Source organism: Scatophagus argus, chromosome 22, assembly GCF_020382885.2.
Source record: "Scatophagus argus isolate fScaArg1 chromosome 22, fScaArg1.pri, whole genome shotgun sequence".
In the NCBI taxonomy this organism is placed as follows: Eukaryota; Metazoa; Chordata; class Actinopteri; family Scatophagidae; genus Scatophagus; species Scatophagus argus.
Window position 1 is genome coordinate 10826390 of NC_058514.1, and position 12324 is coordinate 10838713.

Here is a 12324-nt window from a genome sequence, read left to right on the forward strand (position 1 = left end):
AAAGGCCTTTTGGCTAACAGTGACATGTGAATTAGATGAGCAGGCAATACTGATGTTATTAGGTGGGTATTTAAGTCAGGGAAAGATGAATAAAACTCTGCTAAATATATTAGTTTATTTACTGCACAACATGATTGATTCCTTTTAATGAAAAATCAAATGCATTTTTAAATTGTACACTGAACATGGCAAAAAATACATATATAAACCATTTCATCATGACAACACTACATCTGAAGGTGTCGTCTCAGTACAGCAAACGAGGCAGTCAGCTCCTCTTTTAGCGGGCTGTTTTACTGTCTGCACACAAACACACACACACACACACACACACACACGTCCCTTTCACTGTGGTCATTGAATTCTTGTTATATTTACAAAATAAAACAGAAACCAGCTTAACTGATTATTATGTTTGTGGTCAAAATATTCAATACTGGCCCATGCAGTTTTTCAGCAGTGTCTTGATGGCAGGATTTGCACAAAATACTTTGTCCACTATAGCACTGATCTGACAAAAAAAAAAAAATGTTGGTTGAGCTATCCTGTTGTTTCTTAGCAGTAGGATAAAGTATTTAAAATAAATACACAATACAGTAAATGACAGTATTTTCAAATGATGGCTGGTTGGTTAGTTCACTGCTTACTTGATGTTATTGTTCACAATTTATGATTTAATATGTGAGAACAATCCCCGGTTCAGCACTACAGTCATAAATCTACCCCATGGTTCAGACGAAAAAAGCTCTGAAGGCTCAAGGTCAAAAGGGAGGAAAAAAATAGCTCAGGCACTGAGGCATTATGGCACCGAGTGAATACTGATGCAGGTGTTTCATCAAGCACTAATCTCAAAAGGGTCATGGGAGATCAATAAGGGACTTTTGTGTCTTCTACACAAAGTATCCAGAATATTCAGAATACGTCTAGAGTCAAGGTCTACTGTGTCTTGCATGCATGACCTCCACAGTCGTGTCTAGATATACTTAATATGTGTATGGCCATTTTTAATGCCATGCAAATCTGGATAGCCTACTCTCTATTTTGCCTTTGATTAAGCCTTTGTTTCTGTAGAGTAAAAGCTGGCATCAGGGCCCAATGCATAGCAACTGGATGCTCAAAACAATTAAACAAATATCCGCTCCACAGCTACGGTGTGTGGAGAAAAAGTTTGAGTTCCCCGCTGTGTCCCCATGGAAGCGCTCACGCCAGCTACATGGGCTGCCTTTCCCCTGTTTCATTTATGTTTTGCTCCAGTATAAAGTCACATGGTCTCAATGCAACCCCTGCAGATCACAGAAGTGTGCGTCCACAGAAGCTGCACAATAAGCTGCTTACAGTACATTGATACGATACTGTCAGTACATATTTATGTACATCAAGTTCTAAATGACATCTATTAATATTTGACATACATGTCCCTGTTCATGACCATGTGCTTGCTATCGTTTCAGTACATGTCCCTGTATATCTCTTGCAGAAGGGGGTGTAGCGATGTGTCCTCTGTTGTCTTGATTTCCTGCACCAGCTGAGCATGCTCGGTGACCAGCTCCCGGAGATCGGCCAGTTTTTGCAGTAGTCTGGGGAAGAGGAAGTTGTCCTGTGGGTGGTTAGCCAGCAGGTGGAGCCGTAGTACTTGAATGACGGTCTCCTGCAGCTGCTCCACTAGAGGCACGTCCACCAGGCCTGGGCGATCTGAAGGGAAAAGATCAAACAGAAAGAGAGAATGAAGAAGGAGGACTTAGTTTCTTGTGATCTTTTATTAAATCTAATTACGTAAAATCTTCCACACGATTCACAGCACCTCCACAGCAGATGATGGCAGCCACAAAAAGGGCCAGGTCACTGTCATCCAGTTCCAGAGAGTTGAAGCGTGTGGCAAACTGGAATTTGGGCTCCATCATGTCACTAAAAGGCCGCCGGAGGCTCTTGAGGAACTCTCGGGTGATGAAGCCTCCACCGCGGGCCACCAGAAGGCCGTCTTTGTTCATGCATGAGGCCAGAAGGGTGAAGAGGGCTTCGTAAACGCCATACTTCAAGAGAGTCACCTTAACAGGCAGGTAAGGCCACAGCATGGCTCAGTAATGTGTTTTTTGTGTCTTTTTCAGATAAAATTCCAACAGAAACACACTTTCTGTAATTCACATTTAGTCAAATCTTTCTTTTCCACATGGAGGCAGATGCAGCATCCCTAAACCCACCTGATCATTCAGATCCAGGTTCTGAAAACCAGGCACCGCCTTGGCGAACTCTGTCAGCTCTGTGACCGTCTCCACCGAGGTACTCTGGCAGCAGTAGAAGAGCCTGGCCTCAGCCTCCCTCTGCTGGAGCTCCCCACACCCCACAGCTGGAACCATCTCCCGTGCTTGGAGGCCGATCTCAGGCTCTGGATAGCCACCATTTACCATATGAGCCGCCAACGTCTTCTCTGCCAGCTGGAACGTCTCCATGTCGTGAATGATGAAAGGCTGCTGGGAAAAGAGAGAGGAGAGGATGTTGGGAGGTGAGGATACAGAACAAAGAATATGTCGTCTGACAATTGCTTTATTTTTTCCTTTACCGGCTTGCTGGTCTTTCCGGTGAGTATGAGCCGAGCTTTTGCCTTGTTCATGCTGAAGTTCTTCATGTAAGCCTCGTGGATTTGCCTGACCAGAATCTTGTGGTCGGCCAACATGGGACTTGCCACCTCTTTCTCCACCATCTTGCTTTCCGCCTTGAGCTTTAGCTTCTCCGCCTGAGGCATCCGACCAAAGCGGATAGCTGGTGCACAGACATGCTCATCGTTAGCAACAGCAGGACAAGTCTTCAAATAGAAGGTGTCTTACTTTTCTAATGAAAGCACACACAGACACATCAGACATATCCTGCTACGGCAAGCACGAATGTGTGCAGACACACAAACATTCAGCCTAATTCTTTCCTCTCCTCTGAGGACAACATGTCGTCCTTCTCTCAGATTTCTCACACTGCTCTGTCTGCAGTGGGAGGCCATTGTAACAAACCCAATGACCCCTCAGCAGTCAGTGCAGATGACAGGCCAGATGTGGAGCTATATGGGCCTGTGTTTTGTCAATGTCAAGCGGGCTCGGGCAGGACACTGTTCTATAAAAACCCAGTCAATGCAAAACACACTGAACTGGAGCCAAATCACAGAAGGAATCCTGCTGTTGTTGTAAAGAACACATACTATAATGACGAGTTTTATGTAAGCAGAGTTTTATGTAACTCTGTGCTTACTTGCAGGATCTTTCAGTCCCAGCGATCGTCAGCGCACAATTTGGAAGCCAGAATATTTTGAAAATGTAATGGAACAAATTTTTACTTTCTCACTAATTAATTAAAAGTTAAATTTGTGAGCAAAGAAAAGATATCCAACCAGGATATGTAATTTTCACTTATGTTTGTTAAACAAACATTACATTCATTAACTTAAAACTGTCTTGGACGTTGCCTTACCATTGTGGGACATGCCAACAGAAAGGCACTTGTGGAATCGGCAGTACTGGCACTTATTGCGGTTCTTCTTTTGGATTTTGCAGTTGCGTTCACACTTGTCATACTCCAGCTTTAGCCTGATGGTCCTCCTGAAGAAACCCTGGTGGACACAAAGGGACACGTCATGTTACTTTTGAATTCATTTAAAGAACATATGAAAACATTCTGATTTAAATATGCAGAAAGTCCACAAAAACACTCTCTAGGTACTTCAGCGCATATGGAAATTAATTCATCATTCACATGTTTTTTTGTTCTGTACCCTTGACTTTCAGGACAAAACATGATGTGTTTGACCACATGTTCAAGTCTTATTTAACAATGCTCTTGGATTCCCATTCACTCTGGTTCAGTGAGCCTTTAGTTCTGAATTTCATGGAGAGACTGGACCCTGTTAGCCTGGCTAGCAAGTCTAATAATTATTAATATTAGTTGAGAAACACGCTCATTTTAAAAGCAAGAGTACCGAGGCTGCGTATTCCTCTACTTCAAGCATAACAGTCGACAAGCACAGACCGTATTTACAATATATTATGTTTATTTTACAGCCCTTGTTGACACAGTAGAATTAGTATCTCTTTTTGCCTTCCGCCGTTTGCAGCCTCAGGTGGATCAGGACTAGATTTCACTTGCTGATCACCTTTCACCTGTGCTGCAGAGGCTCCAGTCCTCTGTACATTCAGAGCCCGGCATAGACATCTTTGACATGACTTCAACATTCTTGCTTCTTCACCTTCTGCTGATAATGTGACTTTATTTTATTTTTATTTTTTTTTAATGAATGTTTTAAATTAAAATTCTGGCCATATCTTACAAACTGCACTCTCAGTCTTTAACAATTTGTCTGCTTGATTTTTTGCTTTTTATTGTCTCTGAAATGCTATTGAAACATTTTCTTGATGTCTTAATGTCTCCAACCTGTCTGGAGAATAACTCTGATTGGACATGACATCTCGCAGCCCTCCAACACACTGTGAGTTACACGGCTGTGGGCCAACACATGCGAACAGATGTCACACATGTGCCAGAACTTATGATCCTTTGACATGCTATCACACACACACACACACACACACACACACACACACACACACACACAGGCTTACATTACTGAGGTTTCAGTCAGGACATTCCTCATCCCTCACTGTCAAGAAAAGAATATGGATTTTCTGGCAATATGACTGAATCCACATGGTCACACAATACATCAGCCATCATCTTACAAAAGCTCTTGCCTGCCTTTATATTGAAATCACATCGTTAGTAAGGGTTATCATGTGTCGCACATCACTTTGCTTATTTTCAGCTCTAAATTAAAAAAAAAAAAAAGCTTTGCGGGGAGAACAAGTTGTAATCTTCAGAAAAACACTGAGGATATGTACAGCTGCGGACATGTGGTTCAGCGACATATCATCAAAACCACAGTGCAAAACAAAAGAACTGAAAGAACTGCAGAGGGGAGGAAAAAACACAGATGTGTGTGTTTACAGCATGCATGTCTATACATGTCTGTGTGTGGATGTACAGACACAACCAGAGGCCAGTACTGTTCTGTGATTATATAGCTGTAAGAGGTGAGTATCAAGACTAAAGACGTAAGCAGAGAGATGAATTGTGCAATGCTTCCTTCAAGGCAAACATTTCTCAATGAAACAGAAAGAAAAGTTACAATTTAGACATCGAACAAACCTCCATCTGCTGAGAATTCAGAGTTGAACTGATTAACTTTCCATGACTGAAGGCTTTCTCTGACTCTCCTGCTGCTCCAAACATCCCATACACGTCGCACCATCATCACCACAGACTTGAGCCTTCGCACCGTAGCATCACAGCACATTCCATTCACATTCCCACTATGAAGCGCTCCTCTCTTAAAGTGAGGTGTTGAAAGTGATATGCAGAGCCTGTCCAGCATGGAAACCATGAACTGTTATTGCTACATATCACAAGCCAGACTTTTCCATGATGGTGCAATATCATATGTCAGAGAATTTAGGAACAAAGTGCGGTCAAAATACACAGCTCACGTGTGCAACATGTTCGTAGTCATCGTGACCCTGCTTTTTACAAAAAGGCAGGCTGCGTTGATTTTGATGAATGAGATGTGGGCAGGAATATGACCGGCTTAAGAGCATGCAAATGCACAACTAAGAGGACATACTGTAAAAACTTGGACAAAGAAATGGAAATTGTGAAACGGCTCCTGTCTGTGTCCATCTCTACTGTCTCCTATAGATTAGAGTGAAAACCAAGGCACTGTGCCACTCCAGAGGAGAGAAAAAGCAGATTCCCTCCAGCAGGGGAAAAGGAATGATTATGGAAGAAAGCAGGAAGAGCAGATCACCAGCAGTAACTGAACCAGCTCTGTCTGGATTTCTCGATCGTTATGCAGTTGCTGTTGAATAAAACAGACACAGGATCAAGATGGAGCTGTGTCAGAGGGGAGAAAACTTTAAAGGGGGAATTTCACACCTTTACAAGTAGTGCAAAAATAGCAAACAAAGGTTTAGATTAGCAGCAACAATTTGCCACCAGCTTAGAGAAGTATGAGACAAGCTCACATGACTCGGCCCATAACCTTTAATGGTTTTAACTGTTTTTTTGTGTGTTAAAATCTCAAGAATCTCTGAAATTCCAGCACAGAAGTGTCCTGTAGAGCTTGGCAAGTTCAGGCCTGAAGGATCTACCTTTACAATTCTAACAAAAACACACAAAATTCTCTTATTATCAAATCTCAAAGATGACACTGCAAGACGGTAATATTTGGTGTCCAGAACAGCAGGGTTCTGTGTGTGTATTAATGCCACTCAGCTGGGCTCTGTGCCAAGCAGGGGAAAGGTGACAAGTCAACCAAGGCTACTATGTCCCCAACCTCACATGACCCGACTGCGTGTCTCTGAAACTTTCCACTGGCCTCTAGGTCTGTGCCTTTTAGGGATGTTTAGGTGTGTGTGTGTGTGTGTGTGTGTGTGTGTGGACACAAGTACAAATGTCTATCTGTGTTGTGTTTTTCACCTTTGATACATTTGCACAGTTACATGCAGGGAAGAGGGAAGCCAAAGACCAAATAATCATCATCATTGTGAATGGGATTGGATCCGTCTTTCCGTTTATACTTATTTGTGTACATGTCTCACCTTGCAGCCCTCACAGGCATGCACCCCATAGTGGAAGCCTGAAGCCTTGTCTGAGCACACCCGGCATTCCAAGTTGAGGGGGGTGAAGCTCTCCTCTGAGCCTGGCGTTGCTCCACAGACCCCGGTCGACGGACTGGAGGCTGGGGTCAATGTGTCTTCAGCGCACAACAGAGCAGAAAGGAGACAATAGCAAGTGGTTTCACTAAACAACCATTTGAACAAATTCAATCTAAATTATAGCATCCGCTTTTTGAAAAAAACATTATGTCTAGTCTTAAAAACTGATTCACACATCTATTTACACAGGACAGCAGAGGACATAAGGCCTTCAGCAAACTGAGGGCACTTTATGAAATAGTTTGTTATTTTGGGAATCGTGCATATTAGCTTAGACAAGATGAGTAATACCACTCATTCAGTACACAATTAGCCAGTTATCTTACTTTAGCAAAGGATTATTTGAGTTTAGCATAAATAATGTTGATTTAGCTTAAGCTAACTGTCTGTTTTGAATGGATTTTAAAAAACAGATTCAATGCTCTAGTAACAGACAGAGCCATGCTGGCTTTTTCCAGTCTTCTGCTTATGTTGTTATTTACAATGCGGGCTGAAAGCCAATTAGAACAATATTCATACTAGACACTGAACTAACAAATCACAGTGAGTGAGTCAGCTGGTACAGATCAGGATCAGATCTGTTACTTTCCATGACAGAAACTGTATTTCACTTTATACACTGACAATTCCTGTTAAACAGGTCTCTGAGTATTTCAGATAAGTGTCTCTTGCATACTTAAATACTTTAAGTTGATGGGTCACACGCTGAAGTGCTGCTCAGGAATTTGGAGACAGCGTAACATAATATAATCGAGGAGAGGTGAAGGAATTGAGTCAGACACACAGTGTTTTGGCCGCTTTAGTGCATTTACATGTGGGGAACAATGGAACCAAGAGGTCAAAAGGTCAGCGTTGTAATGATCCACATTACTTATTAGAAGGATCTCATGAACGAGATAATAAATAAACCCAGACATGATTTTAAAAGCAAATCGGGACCGTCAACTTTGGCTACTCTACATCGCCCACAGGTGTGAGTGCGAGAATGTGTGGTTGTCTGTCTTTGTGTGTCGGCCCTGCGATTGACTGGCGACCAGTTCAGAGTGTACCCCACCCTGATGGATAAGCGGTATAGAAAATGGATGGATGGATGGGACTTTCAAGTTGTTCATATATGAATTTATGTCTAAGTTTTTTTTCATGTACCCTGTTGCAATTCTTTGCTTTTTCTTTCAACTATGAGGCCACTGGACTACTCACCCAGTGCAATGGAGCTCTCAGACCCTGAGCCAGCGCTCTGGTACTCTGGGAAATCAAATCCCAGAGTGTCGTCTCCTATAGACTGGGAGATATCACAAAGATCCTCCATAAGGTCTCCACACAGTGGACTGTCCAGTAGGGAATCCCCCAGAGGGGATGGCGGGCTGAAGACATCTCCTGCCATGGTGAAGATCAAACCAGACCTGGGAGGAACAACCCCTCACTCACCAGATTGTGATAAGAGGGGGAAAAGAATTAGCATGAGGACAATGGGTGATAACGATAACTTGAAATCCTGAGGCAGCCATTAGATTGGTTGTGAGTTTCAAAATGACCACCTTTGGATAAATCCAAGTAAGGTTTTCGAGGTGGTGCGGACTTCTGACCTTTCATCCACACTAAGCCCACGTTTTATTGTGGATTAGGACTGGAGGATATGATTAATATTACTCAATGTGTTCAGTGAGCATGACTTCTCTTGGGTAATATTGGATTTTGGAAGGTTTTTTCCATCAGTGTGATATAATATCTTCATATAATATCCTTCTTCAATGACTTCATTTAATGACTTTATTTCTAGTTTATAAATTGATTGACTTTCCAGAAATTTACAATAATTATCCATATTTTCCATTGCTCGTGTGGACAAGGAAAACAATGACACATTGAATGTCCGGGACTGGTGGCTACAAGTGTTTAATGGGGCCATCACTCAACAGAGGAAGAGCTTGGTTGGCAAGCAATAAGGCTGAAGTATACAATTACTATATTTATTACTTCAGGGGTTTTATAACATCTCACCAAAGGACTACAGTTGAAAATTAGCCAGCTGGCTAATACTGGCATATTAACGGAAATGCTGCCTAGTGTGCATTGTCCTTATAAATAAATAAATGAAATAAAATAATAACTACCTTTCAACAAGCAACAGTAGCAAGATACATGGGTGCAGTTCATCATTCCTAGATTAATTTCCATACCCAAAGTATACAACACACAGGTTGTCACAAAGCTTTGATTCTGATTTATTGACCAACTCTGATTCTCCAGACACTTTTAAGATTGTACTGTATGGACACACAACTTCAGGTCATTTCCTATGTCCTGTCCGTCCTCTATGAATGGATCTTAAAGTATGTGTGGGAGGAGTCGTGTGGTGGAGCTCCCAGCTGCTCTCAGCAGGGTAAAGGACATCTGCTGGAGCCATCACACAACATCACAGCACCATGGCCACGTTCTATAATGCTCTCCCAGCCTTCCAGCAATTCCTGGCAGCAGATATTACAAAGCTTACTGTCTGAAAGACCTGTATGGGTTAGTGATGATGCGATCATGAACAAAACAACTGAAGGATTAAGGTAAAAAAACAGGAATGTGCCCAGATAGAAGGTGGTTCTGTCCTTCCACACCTCCTAAACGTTTGCTCAAGACATTATCATCATATCATTTCATCTGTACTGCAATACTGACAAAGTTATACCATCTACACTGGACTCAGTAACATGCCTGGTGTGACATACCAAGAGATTTGGCTGCGGGGCCACTTCATAGCTCATCTGAGCACAATATCAAATCACAGTTTACACAGCTGCATACATGCGTAAGCCAAGAATGGAAGAAACATTAGCTAATATGAGATTGTACAACTTTAACTTTTGCTGATAAGGACTTTAAGTGTCTTGGCTGCTGAACTAACGAACATGATAATTAGGTAAATGCACTCTATATCTGCTTGGGTAGAAAAGGTGCACTCTGTCACCTCTGGTTTGTTAGGTCAGACAGAGAGGACATGACTGATCAAAGCATGCTTGTTCTTGTTTATCTAGTCTTTGGGTTGCACCATTTCAGAGGACAGGTCCTCAGTCTACACTAAAGTCATTTATGTGTGGAGAAAGATTCAGGCCTGTACCTAGAGTGTACATACAGACTGCTCTGTGGAGACTGTGAAGTTGTACTGAGATAACCGGTGACTAACTTTTCTCTAACTGGTCTGTCGAGCTGCTCTGACGCACAACGTGTGCCCTCTGGCAAACTGACTATACCCCTGGCAGTCAACAAAGACCTCTCCATCAAAGGGTAGATTAGGCAAACATGTTTTTCACTGCAACAGAATGAACAGCATTTCAGTGCGTTCGGTTTCGCCCTAAATGTAACCCATGGATTTCCTTTTCTCGCTTGAAAATTTTGATTCCTACTTTCGATAAGCACATCCAATCACAACACAAGCCTACAACCAATCTCCATATCTGGTTTTGACAATTTGGTTGTTTTGTGTGTCCCGACCTGTGGTCTGGCATGGATGTCTGTCGGGGTTAGTCAGTTCACTAATTAGTTCTTTGACAAATATTCATCTGCAGCCATTTTGATCATTGTTCAAGTTATTTTCCAAGCAAAAAAAAAAAAGGCCAAACATTTGATAACTCCGCATTCTCAGATGTGCAGCCATAAGTGGTCACATTGTTTTGATGAATCCACAGATTCTGTAACTTAAGCCTATTTCATTCTCTCTCTCTCTCTGTTGTTAAATGTGAAATAGTTCAACAACAACTGACTTGACTTTTTTTCCCCCTTTCATAGATGACTACAGCCCAGCCCATGTTTCCCCATCACCTCAAAGAACATTGTGTTTTAAATCCCAGAGGAACTATAATCCCAGACAGGGGGCTGCTATCTTTAGGTCACAGAGGAAGAGGAAACAGGACTGAACTGCACTCAACAAAGCATGTTAGCAGATGACATCGAGGATACAACAGATCCGCAATGGAGAGAAAATCAAAAAATGTGTATTTCATCTATGCTCTTATTGTGAAAGTTTACTGTCAGCTGACACGTCTCGATCAGATTTGATCTCAAACCCACAATGTCATGTGAAACCAAAAAATGATGTGCACAGGAGATCCCCAGAGTGATTAAGACAAAGTTCTGCATTTACAAACTGCTATGTTTACCTGACACTATTTCTTGGTACAGCACAGACAACAAAGAGAAAAGTATGTCCAATAAACAAATATTTTCCGCCTTCACAATAGCGTGTCCTGTTCATCACAAAGCAGGTGAAGGCTAATCCGGAAATTACAAGAACATACACGAAGATAGTAGGAGCCTGCATTCCTCTTACAACTCTTATAACCTCTTATAACAGCATATGGACTTTCAAGAAAACCATATTTACTTGAGCTTTATCGCAGGAGGGATCAGTACTTTTAACTCCAGCACAATAAAAGTTAAGTTGGTTAAAATAGGCATTTAAGTTTTATAATCACAATTACATAACAGCAGAGAGCTCACAAACTACCTCAGAGGCTGCTATGCCGAAGCATTTCCGCACGCTGTCACAGGGACGGACGGCTGTCTGTCTGTCTGTCTGTCTGTCTGTCACCAGAGGAGGGACGTGTTTTGGTCCCTTGCCGCTCCGACACGCCGGTTCAAGACTTGCTCTGCTAAAAAAAAAAAAAACAGACAAATTGACTCCCTGCTCTCGCTGTCAAACGTCCGCTCATCCTCCAACAGGAAGTAACGTAGCGACGACGGCGACATGGCGTACACACCCCCCCGACACACCTATGGTTTTAACCAATGGACATACGGAGATCTAAAAGCGAGCCCGCCCAGCCTATTTTCTTCCCCGGTGGACGGAGATGTCACGGGACGCCTCGCGGACGTGTGCGAGGTGCTGTCATGTGCGTTGTCTCCTGAACAACGCAGTAACATGCCAGGTTGGCCACAAACACAACACCGGGTAAACTCGGTGTCAGCCGACCCTGTCCTAAACCACTTACAACGAGGCCACTGCAAATCGCTTACGTAAATAAACGTAACCAGGGTCAGCTCTTTCAGGATAATAATTGCGTAGGGCTAAATTTTGAAATCACGGTTTTTCAAAGTAAAACACTAAACCACACGAGGCTGCCAGATTGATTATTGATTATGACCAGTGTACACCTCTTAGCACTACATTACTGTATTACACCTATTGTCGCATGTAGCCTGTTTTGCATGTGCAGTGGTACCTCGAGGTACTGGTACTTTACATGAGTAAATCCATTTTATGCTGCGGTATACTTGATAGTATTTCAGAGAAACACATTGTACTTTTTACTAGCATTTATGAAATGTGATGCACTGTTAAATTTAAATGTGAAATAATCTTTATCATATTAAATTACACCTGCACTATAAAAAGCTCTCCATCTAAAGCATCTACCTGCATCTTAATAACCCTAAACAGGTGGAGGATGTGCTTTTATTTTTGATATTTAATGTACATTTTCTAAGTATACTTGAGTGATATTTTCAATGCATGTTCTCTATGGAGAACAATGAGCTATGATTAGAAATATGCATTACATTTTATGTTACTCTTCCAGCTTAGTCTTCA

At 42.2% G+C, this 12324-nt stretch overlaps 1 protein-coding gene across 2 annotated transcripts; it reads right to left on the reverse strand.

Annotated features, from left to right (window-relative positions):
- Positions 1-96: 96 nt before the first annotated feature.
- On the reverse strand, positions 97-11434 carry pparaa (peroxisome proliferator-activated receptor alpha a). Of its 2 annotated transcripts, none has more exons than XM_046378703.1 (8): positions 11242-11434; positions 7947-8169; positions 6630-6784; positions 3454-3592; positions 2558-2757; positions 2199-2468; positions 1802-2045; positions 97-1692 (listed from the first exon to the last, which is right to left on the reverse strand). In XM_046378703.1, the coding sequence occupies exons 2-8, from the start codon at positions 8128-8130 to the stop codon at positions 1448-1450; spliced, it is 1437 nt and encodes a 478-aa protein (XP_046234659.1). In that variant the 5' UTR covers positions 8131-8169; positions 11242-11434; the 3' UTR covers positions 97-1447. The 2 variants fall into 2 exon arrangements, with proteins under 2 accessions (XP_046234659.1, XP_046234660.1); XM_046378704.1 differs by having other exon boundaries at positions 2199-2465; positions 11242-11429.
- Positions 11435-12324: the final 890 nt, after the last annotated feature.

Bases quoted from the DNA above. Each gene is read 5' to 3' on its own strand.
- pparaa (XM_046378703.1), bottom strand. From the start codon at position 8,130: ATGGCAGGAGATGTCTTCAGCCCGCCATCCCCTCTGGGGGATTCCCTA. The intron at 2,046-2,198 runs GTGGGTTTAGGG...CTGCCTGTTAAG, and splicing joins ACCTGGATCTGAATGATCAG to GTGACTCTCTTGAAGTATGG. The intron at 1,693-1,801 runs GTGCTGTGAATC...TTTTCCCTTCAG, and splicing joins TGCCATCATCTGCTGTGGAG to ATCGCCCAGGCCTGGTGGAC.